Source organism: Dendronephthya gigantea, unplaced genomic scaffold (assembly GCF_004324835.1).
Source record: "Dendronephthya gigantea isolate DGI-Jeju-01 unplaced genomic scaffold, DenGig_1.0 000555F, whole genome shotgun sequence".
NCBI classification, from domain to species: domain Eukaryota; kingdom Metazoa; phylum Cnidaria; class Anthozoa; order Malacalcyonacea; family Nephtheidae; genus Dendronephthya; species Dendronephthya gigantea.
In genome coordinates this window covers 1-22,133 of record NW_021163565.1, presented here as the reverse complement: position 1 = coordinate 22,133, position 22,133 = coordinate 1, and the positions used below count along the sequence as shown (strand labels likewise).

At 37.1% G+C, this 22,133-nt stretch overlaps 2 protein-coding genes and 1 long non-coding RNA gene across 3 annotated transcripts; all 3 read left to right on the top strand.

Annotated features, from left to right (window-relative positions):
- Positions 1-5,083: 5,083 nt before the first annotated feature.
- Positions 5,084-6,904, top strand: LOC114543796. The gene is made up of 2 exons (XM_028562646.1): positions 5,084-5,693; positions 5,777-6,904. The coding sequence occupies exons 1-2, from the start codon at positions 5,319-5,321 to the stop codon at positions 6,902-6,904; spliced, it is 1,503 nt and encodes a 500-aa protein (XP_028418447.1). The 5' UTR covers positions 5,084-5,318.
- LOC114543798 lies at positions 6,878-9,010 on the top strand. Its single transcript, XM_028562647.1, has 7 exons — positions 6,878-6,909; positions 7,100-7,286; positions 7,446-7,513; positions 7,627-7,798; positions 7,888-8,059; positions 8,366-8,517; positions 8,748-9,010. The coding sequence occupies exons 2-7, from the start codon at positions 7,127-7,129 to the stop codon at positions 9,008-9,010; spliced, it is 987 nt and encodes a 328-aa protein (XP_028418448.1). The 5' UTR covers positions 6,878-6,909; positions 7,100-7,126.
- An 8,420-nt stretch (positions 9,011-17,430) lies between these two features.
- On the top strand, positions 17,431-19,772 carry LOC114543795. The gene is made up of 4 exons (XR_003690199.1): positions 17,431-17,496; positions 17,608-17,699; positions 19,485-19,543; positions 19,728-19,772. It is a non-coding gene; the product is annotated as an uncharacterized LOC114543795 (long non-coding RNA).
- The last annotated feature ends 2,361 nt before the right edge of the window (positions 19,773-22,133 follow it).

The window sequence follows — 22,133 nt, the reverse complement described above, 5'->3', positions numbered from 1 at the left end:
TGGTTCTGTCGTTGAGTTTTCTAGCGTTTCATAACTTAATCTTTACTCCGCTAGTCCACTGAAGGTTGGGGTGTTGTGCACGCCCTTTTATAATGAGGGTTCAGTGACTCTTGCATACGTCATCAACCATAGTGGGCTGATCCTTATCCAGCCAATCAGCGTTGTACATGTAATCAGTGGGTTGGTCTTAGAAGCTCGCTCCAGTTCTCATATTTTGTTTATTTAAGGCGTTGACGCAGTGGTCGAGTTGGTCTTTCGCTTAATCGATCAATACTAAAACTTGTTCACAACTTAAAATATTTATCATCAACATGCATTAAAACTATCAAACATTGTTTCTGTGAACCTTATTTTATAACGTAACTACATTTACTACAACTTTTAATCGACTTAAGTTTCTTGTGACGTAACTCTTAAAATGCTCGACCGCGCATTATAAAAACACATTTGATTGACATAAGAGCTTCGCAGCTGCCTCGAGCATGCATATTTTCAATTATGACAGTTAAACTTGGCAACGACATACGATTGTTGATCCAGATGCACACGTTTTGACAGGATGATTGATATTTTCACCTTACTACTTAATTCAATCCCACGAAATGTTATGCATGAAAGGAAATGTGATTAATGGTTGCGAATGGGCCGAAATTATATTTACTCAGGCATCTTGTGGCAAAACTTAATCACTAATCCCTGTCATGCTCTTGCTACTTCTATTTTTATGGCTATTTTTATATGCGTATCTCAATCACTATGAAGCCTTGCGTAACAATCCTCCTCACCTAGAATAAGCTGTCCCCAGCTTCGTGTGAGCTATAACGAACTTAAGTTAACTATATACCATACATATATGTGTCTACAATTTCCCAACTATTTTAATTTTCTTTTGAGCTCGGCGTGGCTATCACGGGCATATTACCAAATACCTAGTAACTGAGACTATACACATAATACGTGTTGTTATTCTACGACAACACTACCTAATCGATTATACGAGATACAACTGATCTGAATATAATTTACTTATGCCTATATGTACCTCAGGGGTAATCTAGCTATGATAATGTCATATATTAAACACGTCAGAATATAGCAATATTAAACCAAAATTAGTGTGAAAACAAGGTGTAAAAAATTCCTGTTTTCCTGAATGTATGTACCAGGGACTTAAGCGAAATTATAAATTTTGTAGATGCAGTCAGAAAGTGTACCAAAAATTATTCAAATTTCATAAAATATCTTATCATTGCAACAGCGAAAATTGTATTCAGATTCTTGGTTGATCAACTCACATAACAGGAAATTATTATAAAGCTCTTCCGACAAAACATCTCTCCATAATAATAACCTAAACCTATATATACGTCTTAATAATTCTTCAAAATATTTCAACTTATGCAAACAAATTTTTTACGTATACTTCTTAATATTACTGAACTCATTTCATTTATTTTTAATCGTCACGCACAGCAAACCAAACTCCAAAATGTAGGTTTTCATCGAAAATATAAATACCGAGTCTACATAGAGAAAACAAGAATGTGTCTAATATTTAAGCTTTTGGCTTGAAAAAGAATTATAATCCATTACAACAAGTTTGGGAGACCCTTGACTGTCCCGGGGGAAGAGAAAAATATATTATCACGAATGACGCATAACTAAAAGCGTCAGAATTAAATTTATATACTGACCCAATTAAAAACATGCATGCGCTATCCTACGGCAACATGTTTAATCAGCATGCTGAGTGTACCTAAGGAATTTTAGTTGAACAGCTATATACTCTCGTGTTTAATATTATCGCACATAAACAAACAAATGATAAACATATACGTGTAACATGAGAATGACAAAAACTTATACTATACAAATCTTAAAATGCGTCCAGTTTCATGTCCATAATACAAGCGTTCTGACCATCAGGAAGGATCCGGAAAACTCTGAAACTTTCGTACGTCTCAATAATCATATTTCAACGACCACGGAGGCTTCCACTGATGCGTCTTTAGCTGGATTTCTGGCATAGCCAACACGTTCAGATAGAGGGAGTACATGTCATCAAACTCGTCTTGGACTGCTGACTGAGGGCCAAACGACTGTAGTTTCAATGGTAGTTCATCGGAAGTGTAGAGGTTGTGGACAGTTGTCTTAAAGAGACAACCAAAAAATGAAACAAAGTCTAGCATTGCCATAAGTAGAAGTATTGATGCATACAGAGCGGGCGTTTCCTTCGAACCAGTCATCAGGTCGCTTCAGCACCCGTTGTTACTATAGTACATAGGCGAGGTTTTTTTAGAGCCGTTCCTCCACCAAGTTGTTATAAGGTTTTTATTTCTACGCGAGGTAGTGGATCGTTACAATGGTTTTAACTAAAGTTCGCTAATCTTCTCTTCTTTTTCTATCTTCGATCTTGATCGTCGTTAAATGTTCTTGTCTTCTTCATTGGTTCTGTCGTTGAGTTTTCTAGCGTTTCATAACTTAATCTTTACTCCGCTAGTCCACTGAAGGTTGGGGTGTTGTGCACGCCCTTTTATAATGAGGGTTCAGTGACTCTTGCATACGTCATCAACCATAGTGGGCTGATCCTTATCCAGCCAATCAGCGTTGTACATGTAATCAGTGGGTTGGTCTTAGAAGCTCGCTCCAGTTCTCATATTTTGTTTATTTAAGGCGTTGACGCAGTGGTCGAGTTGGTCTTTCGCTTAATCGATCAATACTAAAACTTGTTCACAACTTAAAATATTTATCATCAACATGCATTAAAACTATCAAACATTGTTTCTGTGAACCTTATTTTATAACTTAACGACATTTACTACAACTTTTAATCGACTTAAGTTTCTTGTGACGTAACTCTTAAAATGCTCGACCGCGCATTATAAAAAACACATTTGATTGACATAAGAGCTTCGCAGCTGCCTCGAGCATGCATATTTTCAATTATGACAGTTAAACTTGGCAACGACATACGATTGTTGATCCAGATTCACACGTTTTGACAGGATGATTGATATTTTCACCTTACTACTTAATTCAATCCCACGAAATGTTATGCATGAAAGGAAATGTGATTAATGGTTGCGAATGGGCCGAAATTATATTTACTCAGGCATCTTGTGGCAAAACTTAATCACTAATCCCTGTCATGCTCTTGCTACTTCTATTTTTATGGCTATTTTTATATGCGTATCTCAATCACTATGAAGCCTTGCGTAACAACATAATTTTCTGTAATGTTCAAAAGGGCAAACAACAACATCGCAAGCCATATCTTGATTGTATCATAACAACTGCATTGTCAGATGCTTTGCCTTGGACAAGGGGTATGGCTCAGATTTATTATAATGAATCTAAATTGTCGGATATCTGTGCATATAAATGAAAACCAAAACAAATTAAGGGGTTTTCAATTAATATATCTATAATATGAAACTGCAAAATGCTGCTTGTTTGACAGCGAGGAAATAATTTTTTCGACGAAAGATTTATTCTAATTTCTGTTTGGTAGTTTCTTTACCAAAAAGCGAATTCAAAAAGTCAACCTCACACTACCATTTACCTGAATGTATAAACTTACCTTCAGGTTGTCGATCTTTGTCAACGATAAGAAGATTTCTCGCCTGGAAGCCTTTTGGTAACGGAATATAACGGGATATTTCTCTGCTGGTTACATTCATTTTTATGACAATGGGTGAAATTCTTTCTTTCCAGTAAAGAAAATTTCCATTAACGTCCACAGACATACTTCCTCTAAGAACAGCTGAACCATAATTAGTTGTCTGATTGCTGTTACGGCCATCGTAATCCATTTCAATTATGATATTAACTGTTGCCAATCCGTCGTACGCGTAAACTCGCTTCCTGTTGTAATCCAGAAGCAGATAGTTTCTGTTGATCCCATATATTTGTTTTTCCTTGTTGGTAGCCAAGTTTAGTCGCATTATTACCTTTCTTCCACCAACATACCCAATATAAAAGAGATAGCTACAGTGAACAACAATACAAAATTGTAATCAAAGCTAGGGATATTGCGATTTAAGGGAACAGCGTCATGACAGGAGCTGTATAAAGATGTGCCTTTTGAAATATTGAAAATAGTTGAGGTCTGAGAGTCACGTGATAGGAAGCATAACAATGTTTGGAGATCGTATATGGAAGTTTTGGGATATTGCGTTGTTGTGTTTGCGATTTGTGAAGAGATTAAATTGCTTAATGTATTGAAGAGAAGTGTTTATACTTGTGAGTGCTTCGTGACAGCTACAAATACAACGAACAATTTATTTATTGAAAGACATACGCCTGTATTCTAAAAGTTCACTCAAACTCAAGCCCATTGAGTTGGAGATCTCAGTGTTCTCGTTGATTACGTTTCTATATGTGCCGGTGTTTTCAGTCGAATACGACCAAGACTGATTTTCAGTGTTTTACCTCAGTAATAACAAAATTTCTATACCATTCTCGATTATTGTGAGTGAGCTCTTGAAATACAGGCGATCAGACTTGCAATTGATTTCCGTGCTCGAAGAGCTGCAAAGGTTGATCGTTCTAAGAAAGGTTTCTCTTTATTTCGAAGTTTGCTTTCTCCAAAGCATTCGACTTAGTCGACCATGACATATTATTACAGAAACTAGAACAATATGGAATTACACCCTTGGCGTTAAGATGGTTCAAATCGTTCCTAAATGACCGCTATCAACAAGTACAAATCTCATCATCCCTATCAAATCCTGCAATGATAAAATCTGGCGTGCCCCAAGGCTCTATTCTAGGCCCAATTCTCTTTCTGGTTTTTATTAATGATTTACCCATCTATATCAACAAGTCCAAGCCCTTTTTGTTTGCGGATGACTCTACTATTATTTCTTCCGGAACTAATGTCCACGAACTTAGTGACTCCCTAAAGTCGGACGTTACTTCAGTGTCACATTGGACTACTCAAAACAAAATGTCCCTCAATTCGAAAAAGACTAAAATTATGAAAATATTCTCCCAACCCAAATTTTCAGATCTTGACCCAATAACTATTGAGATCAACAACCATACTATTAAGGAAAATGGCAATATATTTTTTTTCTGCATAATATTAAAGTTTACCTTTTAAATAATCAAGCGTGATTAGTATTATGTCGATAAAGAAGCTTTGTCAAAAGAAACGAGCGTTTGTTTATACCCGAGTGTTCTCTTTCGTCCGCCATCTTGATTTATATTTCTCTATGCTAATTTATGCACGCTTAACATGTGTGACGTCATAACCTGGGTTGATCTAAACATCTTGGCGCGAAATATAAATTTCTATTTACTTTTACTGCGCCAGAATGTATTGCCCGGTTTACGGTTGCACAAGCGATTACAAAAAGAACAAAGAAAACAATATACATTATTTTTCATTTCCGAAAGCGTCAAATAAAGAAGAGCAGAGAAGGCGAAATATCTGGATCGACTTTTGCAAGCGAAAAAACTTCCGTCCATCGAAATGCACTTGCATGTGTTCCTTACACTTCGCTACTGACTCCTATGTTCCATCACATTCTCCCGATTTTTTAAAGTCGATAAATTTTTTTGGAAAACGTAAGTTAATTCTCAAACCCGACGCTGTGCCAACTATAAGAAAAGCACTTGATTCTGACACCAATAAAGAAGAGGCATCAGCAAAAAAGAAGAGGTCGACAGGTATCCTTTCAAGAAGAAAGGTAATTTAGAAAATCTTATTAAACCTGTTCTCTTTTATTATTTTCTTTGAACTAATATTAATTTGTTTGTTTCTTTTTTCAAGGAGGTAGATGAGTTGATCGCTCATGCTGAAAGTTTTGCGGGAAAAGCAGACGAGGGTGAATCAGAAGGAACCATACTTGAAAGCAGTGTTAGCGCCAGTGCCAGTGAGACATGCCAACCAGAGGCGAGGGAGTTAAAAAAACACTCGTCAGTATCTGTTCAAACTATCCGTCTAGAATACGTTGGTAAAAATGCGGGTACCCAGACAAGTAGGAAGCTTGAAGGAACAAAATTAACATGCGTGACAAAAGGAACACAAACCTTCGTCAGCAATGAATTTTTTACAAGACTCGAGTCGCTCAAGAAAGCTTCAACATCCTCACAAACGGATCCAATAGAATGTGACAGTAGTAATGCAATTGTAAGTGAAGAAATCAGGAAAGTGGAAGACGATGGACATAGCTTGAACGATAAGAAATTGGCTGTGACTGTGGATTTGGACAAGAATAATATTGAAAATTCAGACCACGTTAAAGATGACCACGACGAAAATGATGCAGGCGACGATAGTTGTGACGAAGAGTTTTTACCCACATCTGGCGAAGAAAGCGAATCTGATGAAGAACATATCGAAGATACAAAGACATGCGATTCGGTCATTCTTACAAGTGACAAACCCATTCAAGATCAGCTAAAACTGATTATATGCGAGGAATCAATTGCGACTATGTTCAGTGTTTGCTTTAAATGCGGAAGTCGTTGCACTGTTTCTGTTGGGAACACAATTGGAAGTTATTGCACTATCTACATATCATGCTGTTCATCAGCAAACCATGAAATAACCTGGTCAACAGGCCCTCTTCTGAATCGATTGCCAGCGATGAATTTACTTATGGCGTCAACAATATTGAGCACAGGCATGGAGTGCAACAAGACGTTGAGATTCATGGAATCGCTAAAGATTTTGTGTTTTAAGAGACGCGAGTTTTCAAATGTCCAAGGTGCCTATGTTATACCGGCTGTAGTCAGTGTTTGGAGAACAGAGCAACGGAAACTGTTGTCCGAGATTGATGGAAAATCGATTGAAATTGCGTCGGATATGAGAGTGGATAGCCCTGGACACAGTGGGCTCCTTGGAGCTGGAAGCAGTCTTGATCAAATAGAAATGTCATTCTCGATACTCAAATAATTAAGGTACTACATTCTTGATAAAAAGACCCATTAACATTGTTCGTTTTTAACATTGCTGCGTCTATTACGGTTGTTCTGTTGTAATATAGCACCTCTTTTATAAATCCTAATGGGCCTTTTCGTTGAAAATGCCCGTCATCCCGTTTAAGGCAGACTTATTCCGATATATATATTTAATAATTGTATATTATAGAGCACAGAAGTAAAAAACTCTAATGGAATGGAATTAGAATCTCTAAAAAGGCAACTTCTTTACCTCGAAGAAGCAAATGTGGTTGTGAAGAAAGTGGTGACAGACAGGCATGGCCAAGTAGCGTCCTACATGGCGGAAGAAAAGCCAGATATTGAACACAATTACGACGTCTGGCATTTAGCTAAAGGTTTGTTTCTTTCAAATTAGTCACTTATTACTTGGGGAATGATTTACAACCTCTTCTGCCATTTTCATGGGGCAAAGTTTGCGAAGTGACACGTAGTGATATATATTATAAATTACACAAGTGAAGATTCTAACTTTAATTACAAACTGTATTTCATAGGTGAAAAGAAAAAGTTGCTCAAAGCTGTGAAGACAAAAAAATTTAAAGCCATTAAACCCTGGATTGGGGTAACTATAAGACATTTTTGTTACATTATAACACAAGGTTGCAGTTATTGAATAACTAAAGTTGCAGTTGTAGCTATTGAAATAAAAAAGCATCTTTAATACACTTTTCCTAGTCTATTATAAATCATATATACTGGGTGGCTTTGTCAACTGCAAATGAAGATGAGAGAGTGGAAAAGTGGTTAAGCTTGTTGAATCACATAGTGGATATTCATGTGCATGAAGAAAACAAGATTTTTAAAAAATGCACACATGAGGAAGTGGATCGAGCTTGGTTGAAACCAGGTAGAATGGTTGCTACAAGTGAAATTGTAAAATGCATTTACAGAAATAAGCTTTAAAGTATGTTATAATGTTCCTATTCATTTTTTCAGGTTCAGCAGCTTATAAGAAGCTTAAAGAAATCTTAACAAGACCAAGATTATTATCTGCAATTCGAAAGCTGTCAGGCTCTCATCAAACCTCATCCCTAGAAGCAAAGCATGCTCTTGACAACCAATTTGCATCCAAGAATACCTACTACCCATACCATTCATTGATGGCAAGGTTTGAGATTTTCTGACAATTATTATGATGATTATACTAGGGGATAATAACAGTCTGAGGTATAAATCTAACTTAGTCCCTGTTACTAAGTACAAACTACTGATATACAATCACATAACTTTGACATTTCAAAGAGGCAGGCAGCCAGCCCTTTGTCATAAAGTAAGGGTGTTTATAACATTAAATGAAGAGTAGTCTACATACTGTATGGTTCAATATGTTTTTTGTTTTTTGTATTTTCAAATGCTTTTCTATATAACTCTCTATGCACCTGACAAGAAAATAAATATTCCATTTGTTGTATAGGATATTTTGCTCAAACCTACATTTTAATGAAAATTCACAACGGAAACAAGCAGAGACAAAAGAAGGAGCCCCCCGATGGGTTGTCATATATCCTAAGGCACATATGGGTGAAAAAGCAATTGCTCGAAAAATTAAAGAAGATACAACACACAGTTAGTTTTAAGAATATGTTAATTATTTACCTGACAGCTATATGACTTAATGGATGATATTTACATTAATTGGCATTAGGAAACATTTTAAAACATGTAGTCATGCACCTTTAGGCTTTAGCATGTAAAGTGCATGTCATGGCCCTTGATGCATGGGTTAATTAAGATGCATTATTCTTATTTGTTAGGTTTTTTTGTAACACTGTATACAATCCAATTTTAAAATTTAGAATATATACAAGCAATCCAGCAGGAAACTCTCAAGCTGAGGATGAACTATCCAACACTAAAGAAAGCATGTGAGCATGCAAAAAAGATGCCTGAAGAGCCAAAATCACTAGTTCAAAATTATCTTGATGGCAAACAACCAGAATGCAAAGAAACAGTTGTTTCAATACAGCAGATTCACAAACCAGCCTATCCAATTGCTGACGATGGAACCACATGTAAATGCTCAGGCAAATGTGCTACGGTAGATGCCCATGTAAATTAGTTGACAAGAGACACACGAAAATGTAAGGTACAGAAGTGTTCAAACAAATAGATATATTTTAATAGTGCTGTTTTTCTGATAATACAGAATAATTCGATGAAATGGTTTTCGTTATTTCGCAAATTTAAATGAGTAGTTTATTGGTGACGCAAAAGTATTCTAATTACAAGATACACACATGAAGGGAAAACTCTACGATTTTTCCTAAATGTGACCCAAGCATCTCTATACGCCGCATGAGAAATATTTGTGTTTGTTCTAACTCATCATCGTCAACCGGCCAATTCTCCTCCAGTATAGAGACGAACGAAGAATTTGAGATGAACTTGATGACAGAAACAACCCTCGATTCTGTGCATCAGTTAGAATACCATCGTATTCATCGTATTCTACAGCCTTCTCGTGGCAACAGAAACTTTCAATTGTTTTTTCCATGAGTGTACAATTGCCACATTTACACCACTGAAGGGAAGACAGACGCCATCTATTTGCTGTTTCAAATTCTTCGTCGAAATTATCCTCAATCGAAGCTGAGTCGTCAGATGAGTTATCACTGGCTTCTTCTTGATCCTCCTTAACAGTTGGCTCAAACAAATAGGGTTGTATTTGTTCATTATTAATAACTTTACATTCATCTTCTTCGTTGCCTTTCGCAGTTGCCATTGTTGAAGAAACTATAGCAGCAACACAACCCAGGTTGTGACGTCACATGGACATTACGAAAGAATTATAATTTTGTTCAAATATGATTCAAAATGGCGGGCAAACATTCGAAGTACCGAAAATTACATCTGCATTTACTCATGAACGTTCAAAACTGATGAAGGCAATTGACATTTTTAAAACATCTCTGTAAGTCCTCTTTCAGATGAGCAAGAAAAAAAATATATTGCCATTTTCCTTTAACGATTTTTTTGACTGTTTTTGTGCACCGCGACCAACGGGACGGCAAAAACAGATAAATACCGAGGTTGGCAGCAATATTTCGACGAAAAATCGTCCGCGCATGCGCACTAACAATTTTTTTGACTGTTTTTGTGCACTGCAACCAACGGGACACCAAAAAACAGATAAACACCGAGGTTGGCAAAAATATTTCGACAAAAATCGTCTGCGCATGCGCACTAACGATTTTTTTTACTGCTTTTGTGCACCGCTACCAACGGGATGGCCAAAAACAGATAAATACAGAGGTTGTCAGCAATATTTTGACGAAAAATCGTCCGCGCATGTGCATTAACGATTTTTTTGACTGTTTTTGTGCACTGCGACCAACGGGACGCCCAAAAACAGATAAATAGCGAGGTTGGCAGCAATATTTCGACGAAAAATCGTCCGCGCATGCGCACTAACGATTTTTTTTTACTGTTTTTGTGCACCGCGACTAACGGGACGGCAAAAAACAGATAAATACCGAGGTTGGAAGCAATATTTCGACGAAAAATCGTCCGCGCATGCGCACTAACGATTTTTTTTTACTGCTTTTGCACCGCGACCAACGGGACGGCCAAAAACAGATAAATACCGAGGTTGGCAGCAATATTTCGACGAAAAATCGTCGGTGCATGCGCACTAATGATTTTTTTTGACTGTTTATGTGCACCGCGACCAACGGGACGGCAAAAAACAGATAAATACCGAGGTTGGCAGCAATATTTCGACGAAAAATCGTCCGCGCATGCGCACTAACGATTTTTTTTTACTGCTTATGTGCACCGCGACCAACGGGACGGCCAAAAACAGATAAATACCGAGGTTGGCAGCAATATTTCGACGAAAAATCGTCGGGGCATGCGCACTAACGATTTTTTTTGACTTTTTTTGTGCACCGCGACCAACAGGACTTCCAAAAACAGATAAATACCGAGGTTGGCAGCAAAATTTCGACGAAAAATCGTCTGCGCATGCGCACTAACGATTTTTTTTATTGCTTTTGTGCACCGCTACCAACGGGATGGCAAAAAACAGATAAATACAGAGGTTGTCAGCAATATTTTGACGAAAAATCGTCCGCACATGCGCACTAAAAATTTTATTGACTGTTTTTGTGCACCGCGACCAACGGGACGGCAAAAACAGATAAATACCGAGGTTGGCAGCAATATTTCGACGAAAAATCGTCCCCGCATGCGCACTAACGATTTTTTTTGACTGTTTTTGTGCACCGCGACCAACGGGACGCCCAAAACAGATAAATACCGAGGTTGGCAGCAATATTTCGACGAAAAATCGTCCGCGCATGCGCACTAACGATTTTTTTGACTGTTTTTGTGCACCGCGACCAACGGGACGCCGAAAAACAGATAAATACCGAGGTTGGTAGCAATATTTCGACGAAAAATCATCCGCGCATGCGCACTAACGATTTTTTTTTACTGCTTTTGTGCACCGCGACAAACGGGACGGCCAAAAACAGATAAACACAGAGGTTGTCAGCAATATTTTGACGAAAAATCGTCCGCGCATGCGCACTAACGATTTTTTTTACTGTTTTTGTGCACCGCGACCAACAGGACGCCCAAAAACAGATAAATACCGAGGTTGACAGCAATATTTCGACGAAAAATCGTCCGCGCATGCGCACTAACGATTTTTTTTTACTTTTTTTGTGCACGGCGACCAACTGGAGGGCAAAAAACTGATAAATACCGAGGTTGGCAGCAATATTTTTACGAAAAATCGTCCGCGCATGTGCATTAACGATTTTTTTTTACTGTTTTTGTGAACCGCGACCAACGGGACGCCCAAAAACAGATAAATACCGAGGTTGGCAGCAATATTTCGACGAAAAATCGTCGGTGCATGAGCACTAACGAATTTTTTTACTGTTTTTGTGCACCGCGTCCAACGGGACACCCAAAAACAGATAAATACCGAGGTTGTCAGCAATATTTTGACAAAAAATCGTCCGCGCATGTGCATTAACGATTTTTTTTACTGTTTTTGTGAACCGCGACCAACGGGACGCCCAAAAACAGATAAATACCGAGCTTGGCAGCAATATATCGACGAAAAATCGTCGGTGCATGCGCACTAACGATTTTTTTTACTGTTTTTGTGCACCGCGTCCAACGGGACACCCAAAAACAGATAAATACCGAGGTTGTCAGCAATATTTTGACGAAAAATCGTCCGCGCATGCGCACTAACGATTTTTTTGACTGTTTTTGTGCACCGCGACCAACGGGACGCCGAAAAACAGATAAATACCGAGGTTGGTAGCAATATTTCGACGAAAAATCATCCGCGCATGCGCACTAACGATTTTTTTTTACTGCTTTTGTGCACCGCGACAAACGGGACGGCCAAAAACAGATAAATACAGAGGTTGTCAGCAATATTTCGACGAAAAATCGTCCGCGCATGCACACTAAAAATTTTATTGACTGTTTTTGTGCACCGCAACCAACGGGACGGCCAAAAACATATAAATACCGAGGTTGGCAGCAATATTTCGACGAAAAATCGTTGGCGCATGCGCACTAACGATTTTTTATGATTGTTTTGGTGCACGGCGACCAACGGGATGGCCAAAAACAGATAAATACCGAGGTTGGCAGCAATATTTTGACGAAAAATCGTCCGCGCATGTGCATTAACGATTTTTTTTACTGTTTTTGTGCACCGCGACCAACATGACGCCCAAAAACAGATAAATACCGAGGTTGGCAGCAATATTTCGACGAAAAATCGTCCGCGCATGCGCACTAACGATTTTTTTATTGCTTTTGTGCACCGCGACCAACAGGACGCCCAAAAACAGATAAATACTGAGGTTGGCAGCTATATTTCGACGAAAAATCGTCGGCGCATGCGCACTAACGATTTTTTTTGACTGTTTTTGTGCACGGCGACCAACGGGAGGGCCAAAAACTGATAAATACCGAGGTTGGCAGCAATATTTTGACGAAAAATCGTCCGCGCATGTGCATTAACGATTTTTTTTGACTGTTTTTGTGCAACGCGACTAACGGGACGCCAAAAAACAGATAAATACCGAGGTTAGCAGCAATATTTCGACAAAAAATCGTCCGCGCATGCGCACTAACGATTTTTTTTGCCGGTTTTTGTGTACGGCGACCAACGGGAGGGCCAAAAACTGATAAATGCCGAGGTTGGCAGCAATATTTTGACGAAAAATCGTCCGCGCATGTGCATTAACAATTTTTTTTTGACTGTTTTTGTGAACCGCGACCAACGGGACGCCCAAAAACAGATAAATACCGAGGTTGGCAGCAATATTTCGACGAAAAATCGTCCGCGCATGCGCACTAAAAATTATATTGACTGTTTTTGTGCACCGCAACCAACGGGACGGCCAAAAACAGATAAATACCGAGGTTGGCAGCAATATTTCGACGAAAAATCGTCCGCGCATGCGCACTAACGATTTTTTTTTACTGCTTTTGTGCACCGCGGCCAACGGGACGGCCAAAAACAGATAAATACCGAGGTTGGCAGCAATATTTCGACGAAAAATCGTCGGGGCATGCGCACTAACGATTTTTTTTGACTGTTTTTGTGCACCGCGACCAACAGGACTTCCAAAAACAGATAAATACCGCAACACATCCTCAGTCGTAGATTACCTATAATAGGTAATTGTCAAATGCTCTTAGATTACCTATAATGGGTAAGCTAGGTGCACGTTAGTCGCTAGCTAGAACCCAGGACCATACATTACATACAACCGACACAACACGTTTCAATATGGCGACTGCTAAATGGGGAGGAAAGCGTCGTAAAAACAAACAAAGTTTGGAAGCAAGTCTTGAACAATTACACAGAGTTGGCAAGAATTTAGAGACATCTAGTTCTAAAAAATTGAGTACGTTTTTGAATACATATGATGGTTCTGGTAAAAGGGTTCCATGGAACAAATATAAATATCGATCGCCGGCTGAACGCCATTCAAAACAAGGTACTGCATCTAGTCAGATTGAAGGTGAATTAAACATGATTTATAGTCTTTATAGTGTAACCAGGATTTATTAAACGTTCGTAGAAATGTGTCTGCGCTTTATACATGTGACGATCGTGTTCCTTTGACTTTCCAGGCGACTTGATGACTGAATCTGAATATGGCATGTTGGATTCAGATGATGAATTATATATGGCAGAAATGACGGGCAGCAGATCGACAACAACAGGTTAGAAGTATTTAAGCTTGGTTTCTATTTAGCATTTACATGTTTTGCTTGTTGTCGTGACAACGACAAGTGGTAGATGTGATACAATCTATCTGGTCTTAACTTTATATAATTTTACGTTAGAGAGTCTCAGTAACTGCATAGAGACATGCAGCCAAATAAGCGAAGAAATTAAGTCAAGCAGTCAGTCGGAATGGACAAAAAGAATGTTGTCGGTAGAAGAAAACTGGGAAAGTAGCAGATCAGCAATATTTGATGCTCTACTCAAAAGCCATGCTGTACCCTCACCAGATAACATCTGCTTTTTATGCAATGAAGGGTGTGCAGTTGTAAGATGCCATGAATGTGGACCAAGGGTGTTGTTATGTTCTGCCTGTGATGAGAAGGTTCATGAAACAAATCCCTTGCACGACCGTGATGTGTGGGTGAATGGATTTTTTCAGGAAATACCTCCTACAACAATTGTTTCAGAAGATGGTTCCTTGGGATTTGTTAGTAAGTCACATCGAATTATTGTATACAGAATTATTTCTTCACTGCTCAACAATAACAAGATAAGTACTGTAAATTAATTTTGAATTATCAGAGAAAAAAATAGAAAAGAAGGACATCCTGGGGCACATTGCAGTTTAATAATTGGCTACCGGTATCTAATTTATATTTTGATTCAACAATTGACTATGGTAAATACGATTAACATTCATGGTGCCCCAATGTGTTAACTTTAGCATTTTAGTATGTCTAAAGCCAGGTGATCTTACCAAGATGAATTTGTAATAGACCTTAGAGGTACTGTACTTACGTCAGGGCAGTGCCAAACAATAAAATGCAGTGGAATGTGGAAACATCTAGGAACAACATCCTAATGTTTCTGTGGGTTGACTATGCAGTGTAAACACCTCTAAGATCTGTTAGAAAGTACAAACAGTACATGTATATATTAAAAAGTAGATTTAATGTACTGTGTGCAATTTGCCCCTATCTGTGACTGAATTTTAATTATTTGTTCAATTTATCTCAACAGAGAGATGTGCACCATTTGCTTTATGTAAGGCATGCTTGCTGTGTAAAAACAAGGCTCACTGATTCTGGTTCCCTTGGATGAACCTTGCATTGTTGTGACTTCTAGAGGTAAAATAAATATCTAATTTTAAATGACTATTTTTTAATTAATAAATTAACCCATAGCAGTACTGACAGTAAGACAATAGACATCAATAGATGGTAAGTTGTGTATTTATTGAATTCATTCTGGAAATATGCAAAAGAACATTGCTCACCCCAAATGGCAAGGTCTGAATTATACTCATTATCTAGCTTGTGTTGTTTTTTCTCTTTTAATATTAGGACGATATGACTTGTCACTTTGTATGTATCGTTGTGGTAACTGTGACAAGGCATATTCACCTTTATCATTGGAAAAGATCATCAGTGAGGGTTATTGGCCTGGAAATCCAAAGCATTTCAATCATGTATTCTCACAAGATCTGTTTCGGCTCTGGGATTCTGTGAGAAAACACATGCCTGGAACATCTGAATCAGCATTCATAAGATCCCTAGGCAATCTTTCAAGCAACAATGGAAGGGTATGTTTAACTGCTTTATATTTGACTATATGGAAAGTTTCACTTTCTTGAGAAATTATTCTGAATAAATTGAAATTGTGCATGTTAATCATGGCGTTGAACACAAACATTGCTACCAATGAAGTGATAGCTTTTATTGTGAAAAGAAGTAGAAAAATGCAAAATCAAAGTAATTCAGATTTATCCAAGAAAGTGAAGAAACTGCAGGGTTCTAGTGATGGGGTATTTGGAAAATTACAAGTCTATTAGTAAAATTGGGGAGAATTTCAGTACTACGAAAGCAGATTGAAAGAGCATAATTATGGACATGTTGATAAATATTTTTAACTTAGATTTAGAGTAGACAAGGGGAACTACTCGAATAGGGCCAATCTCATGTTTCTTCTGCAAGAACATTAGTATACATATTGCAATAAGTTCTATCTTTGTATCTTGAATAAATTATTTGAGTACTAAATGTAAATTTATCTTTTTATAATTTGTTCTAGTCATCTACTATCAATGTCACAGTATTTCATCGTGCATTTAAGGAATGGTGTTTTGCCATGCATGAGATTGATGTTTTAAAAGGGAGAAACTGGATGGAATGTCCTTGTTGCTATAAAAACCAGCATTCCTGTCATGTTGATGGAAATGCGAAACTATACAGATATAGTTGTGTTCCAAGGTACAATTACTGTATATTAATTTTCACAATTTTCCCTCTTGTACTATAAAATTGGTGTTTCATTATCCCAAAGAAAGTGTGCATGCTTAGACTTTACACATTCAATTAATATGCAGGGACAGAAATAAATGTCATTGTGACCTGTATATTGAGTGATCTGTATATATTTTAATAATGCAAGTTTAAAAATTTAGTCTGTTAAGTTTATTTACAAGACACTCAAGATTACTACCTTTCTATTTTTGCAGAGGTGAGCGAAAATGTTATTACGGTAACGTTTTTGTGGAGGAATATGATGCTGTTGAAGCTCATCTAGATATTGTTTATGCATCAGCATCGTCAAAGGTATGTTACAGTATATGTTTCTTACACAGTATTTATTATAATCACAACACATTGTGTCAATACAAGCTAACCAGTTCTAGACGTTTGAGTTTTTTTGACATTTCTCTTCCAGAAAAACACCAGTAATTCGTATTGTGGTACATCAAATTGGAAAGCAGCCAGAAATACTGCAAATGTGCGATCAAAGTTAGATGAAACTGGGCTTGTAGTAGCTGGCTGCAGACATGCCCTTGCACAAAGTGCTCTTAATATGTACCGAGGAGAATTATTTGGGTACACACACATTACTTGCAGATTAATAGATTGGTTCCTCAAGGTGTCATGTTCTTATGGCAGGATGTTGTGTGCAAGTATTGGCCATGGTTTATGTCACTTCCCAAAGAACTCTCTCCCCAAGATACCTTCCTTATGAAACCTGCACTTTCTATTATGCATGGAAAAGCGCATATTTGGTCTTGTCAGGTAATTAGTGCACAATATTGAGCAATAAACATTCTGCACAGTAACCTAAATTTAATTGTAACATTTTTCATCTCATGAATGTTGGAGCAAATACGAAAAGGAAACTACTGTAGCCGTTATTAATAAAGTAAACAATTAATAATATTGTATTTTTTAAGGTGACATGGGGCGGACGTTGGCAGCAAGGGAGCGCATATACGACTGGTGAAGAAGTGGAGCAAATAAACAGCTACATATCGAGATTGGGGTCAACAACAAAGTATATGAATGCTGGAGGTAAAATCTCTTGCTCTACAAATGTAGATATCTCGAGTTGTTTCTTTTTCCATAAGAAATTTTCTTCTTAGAGTGACACTTTGGAGAGATTAAGATGATTTTATTTTGTAGGTCGTGACGAAACTATAACTGAACATGTCATGCACTGGAACAAACAGAAAGTTATGAAACTTCACATAAGTCTGTCCAAAAGATATATTGAGGTACAATACGTAGAGTTATCTTTAGTTAACATTACAGCTTTTTACAATTTTTACATTTAATTCCTTTTTTATTATTACTGACAATCATTAGATTAAAAGAATGATTGAAGCAAATGAAGAGGAATTGAAGAACGAGATGAACGCGATTGGTTGTCACGATCAGCTAGAAAGTGGGGAGTTAGAAACCTGGAAAGAAGCGATAGCCATATGTGGAAAACGTATGTGACTTGCATTGCCAATGGTGTATTTTGTAGAAATGCAGTGTTATAGGTTGTTTTCTTTGCAATACAGGTAGTATGTTTGGGGAAGTCGTTTTAAGTAAACAGGAAAATCAATTGGTTCAATATTATCAGCTTAATATTGAGATTTCTGAAGCAACTTCTCTGAAGCCGTTCGTGGAGGAAGCTCGTGATGGTGTTAGTGCTGCACTTGTCACTGGGAATGGTGAGCTGTTCAAGAAAGCACTGCAGAAGCAAGAGGAGATTGATCGCAAGAAAAAGCAGTTGGCCAAACTAGAATCTCTTTTGGATATTTGTGGATGTCAGACGAAACGAACAGATGCTTTGGAAAGAGGAAAGCGACTATTGGCTTCTCAGAAACGCAAGGAAATTCGCGAAAATATCGAGATGATGAGTTTTTCAATTTCCCAGAGAGTGAAGAGTATTGGTCGATTAGCAGGTTAGATTTGTAATAATGAACATTTTAGTTGTTTCACAATAGTGAAACGTGACCTTTAGTTATACGGTGTTTACCAAATATGATCTATACGGATAGGGCGTCTTTGTACTCTACTATCTCTGCAGGAAGAATGATAAGTTTGAAAGAGACACCTTCGTGATACAAAGTCAGTGCGATTTTTAACTTTTTTTCAGGAGATTTTTTCATTACTTGTCGAGCAGCGGCCGGTTGTATAAAAAAGTGATTAAAGTTAACTATAGTTAAGTGGAAATGTCATCCAATAAGAAGCGCGTATTTGGAAGTTTAATCACTATTTAACTACTTTTTAACTGCAGTTAGCGCTAAGTACGTTTTTATACAACTGGCCACTGATTAATACGTCCTTAATATCTTAACGGTAGTTATAAATCACGTTTTTTTCGCAGATTCTTCTAAGCAGCGTTCAAGGCTACGCAGTAAGAATACGAGCGAAAGAAAGAAATTGGAAGATCTAATCGCGCAGCTAAATATGGTAGAGAATATGCTTGGTAAAACTGAAGATGTTCTTACTTCTGCCCAGGCTGTTAATGGTCATTTTCCATGGATTAACGAAGAAGATAGCAGTGGTAATTTATCATGTACTGTAGTTAATAGTGTTATAACATTTTGAGTTATTTTGTCTACATATCTTCTCAAATTTGCTTTCATTACTTTAAAAACTTAACAAATTGCGTCGGTTTGTCATATCGCGTCAGGTGTGTCTGGACCTTTATCTTGTTGCAAAAGTGCCCGCACTAGTTATAACCTTAATTGATTACTGTCAGTAACAACTAACAGTATGTTAATTATTATATACAAAATTGTATTAATATATCCAGTAACGGTTTTTTTATTATAGGTATAGTCCCGTTGCGGGCAAAGAGAAGGGCTGTGGAGGTTTTCCTGATTGGTAAACGTCTCAAAGAAGAAATTTCACTTCTGGAGCAGGAAATGGTTCGATTTCTCTGTTATTACAGAGATAAAATCATTCCAGATCTTTCTTCACGTTTTAATTCGTTAGAAGAAGGTACTTATCAGCAAAAGTGTGGACTTCCAGGAGAGTTTTTATTAATTTTTTTTAATGTTAAGGTTGCTTGCCAGATGACGATTCCATCTTGTGCGAGACCGATAATGGACAATCTGATGAGGTATTGAAACATAAGATTGGGCGTTCTCATGATCAATTATGGTCTTCATCTATTTTTGTTTTTGTGTTTGTTCTCTAAGTTTTTCACGTTGCTTTTTAGGTTGTTGTTGTTGTTGTTGTCGTAGTTGTTATTCGTGGTTTTTAAATGTAGTTGCTTTCATTCAATGTTTTCATGCTTTATATAGGGAAAATACAAACTGACACGATCCAACCAACAGGCAATAGATGGGCAAAGAGCTCTTTTGAACGCGGGTATTTATTTTAGTAAAACCCGGTTGAAAGAAGGTACAATTGTCTTCAAACACATTGCCGAAGGAACATTTGAAGAGCTACTTCTTGATGAGGATTTCACTGGTGAAGTGGATCGTTTGTTTGAGGAGGAAGAGGATGAAATTGAGGAGGACGAAGATGAAATTGAGGAGGGAAAAGATGAGGAGGCACAGGAAGAGAATTGAACAATAGACTAAATCCAGCGACAATGAGTGGGTGGCACCCCATGATACCCCTACCTTTGAGCAGCTAATACGGGAGAAATCTTCTCGGGGGACTGGAAGCCTTGGTCTAAACACGCATTTGCTGTGATGTGATTCACATTTTAGAATTTAATTACGTAAATTAAGTAACTTTGTACCCCATTATTTTCAAATTTCCTAATATAAAGGGTTTTGATGTAGTGTATTTTGTTACTGTAAAAATTATTAGAAATAAAAATATTAGAAATTATTTGTTATTTTGTGTTCCCATGTTGTTCCCTCCCCTCCCACGTTGTTAAGTTCTCACTCGTTCCCGTTTGTTGTTATCTGTCATACCCATGTTAGTACCGTATCTATACCACTTGGTTGTAATTGAACGCAGCTGTTAACCAGTTGCAATATTCAGTGTACGAATTAATTGAGGAAGTATCTGTGATTCCTCGGCTGCTTATGGGGGTAGAGTGATCCACTCGCATCATAACTGGGAAGCGAATCCGTCCCTAACGACCGGTAGCGGGCGAAATTGTAATAGCTAGATACTGGTAATACTGATATATTATGATTAAGTATGAGGCTTTGCTGACTAGTTATTAGCGTCAAATAAAATATCGCTATTTTATAAAAATTTTATTATTTTAGGGTAATTTTGGGGCGTAACTGGTATGAACTATTGTAGTCATATGGTATAGTGGTAAATATAACCCCGATTTTAATAAAATATCGCTATTTTATAAAAATTTTATTATTTTGGGGTAATTTTGGGGCGTAACTGGTATGAACTATTGTAGTCATATGGTATAGTGGTAAATATAACCCCGATTTTAATAAAATATCGCTATTTTATAAAGATTTTATTATTTTGGGCTAATTTTGGGGTGTAACTGGTATGTACTATTGTAGTCATATGGTATAGTGGTAAATATAACCCCGATTTTAATAAAATATCGCTATTTTATAAAAATTTTATTTTGGGGTAATTTTGGGGCGTAACTGGTATGAACTATTGTAGTCATATGGTATAGTGGTAAATATAACCCCGATTTTAATAAAATATCGCTATTTTATAAAAATTTTATTATTTTGGGGTAATTTTGGGGCGTAACTGGTATGAACTATTGTAGTCATATGGTATAGTGGTAAATATAACCCCAATTTTAATAAAATATCGCTATTTTATAAAAATTTATTATTTTGGGGTAATTTTGGGGCGTAACTGGTATGAACTATTGTAGTCATATGGTATAGTGGTAAATATAACCCCGATTTGGGTTAGTATATTAGGATTTAGTTTTGTGTTAGGATAGTTTTTTCTATGTTATAAAAACGGAAACCTTAGTTGGAAGTATATACTATCTGGCAATCACCATTAATGTTGTCTTTTCAAAAACCTTAAACTCTGGGGGCGCAATGATGATTGATTATTGCCTATTTAATATTTAGATTAAAACCTTGAAAACCTTTTCGAGTGGAACGCACAGAATGGTTCAAGGGCCTAATAGGTGAAAACTCATCAACCCTTGCGCGCTGAGGTTTTAATAGTGAATTAAGTGAATTCACTACACAGAGAACAATTATGGTTTTCAGTTGGTAAACAAAGTCAGAGACATAAGTGAAGTAAAAAAAACTGGATTCCAAACGTTAGCAACAATTTTTATGTCATGTCGGCGTCGTACATTTGGTGCATCTTAAGCACGTTAATGTACTGGAAGGACAATCTTAATTGGAATAAACTGTAGCTATATTAAAACACTCATTAATAAATAATCCACAAGGAAAATACAAAAATAATTAATGTTTAATCAATACTATCAATGTTTGTAAATCGAATACAGATTTGTCCTGATTTAAAAAATCAAATGTTTATTTTTAAAAATGTTTCGCCAATAAAGCATCCAATCCTTCACCGTTGCATGTATATATGTTTCATAATTTGCCCAGAAATATTTACAAACTATTTTGTGACGTGAGATTTTTTGCGTATCGGGTAATTTAATGGAAAGATTAAGTCGGTATAAAGCAATATTGCCTATTGACAGTATTGTCGTATTTGCCAACTAGTAGTGAGTTTAAGATGTGCCAAATCTATCAGTGTACGACGCGGGCGTGAAGAAAAACTGG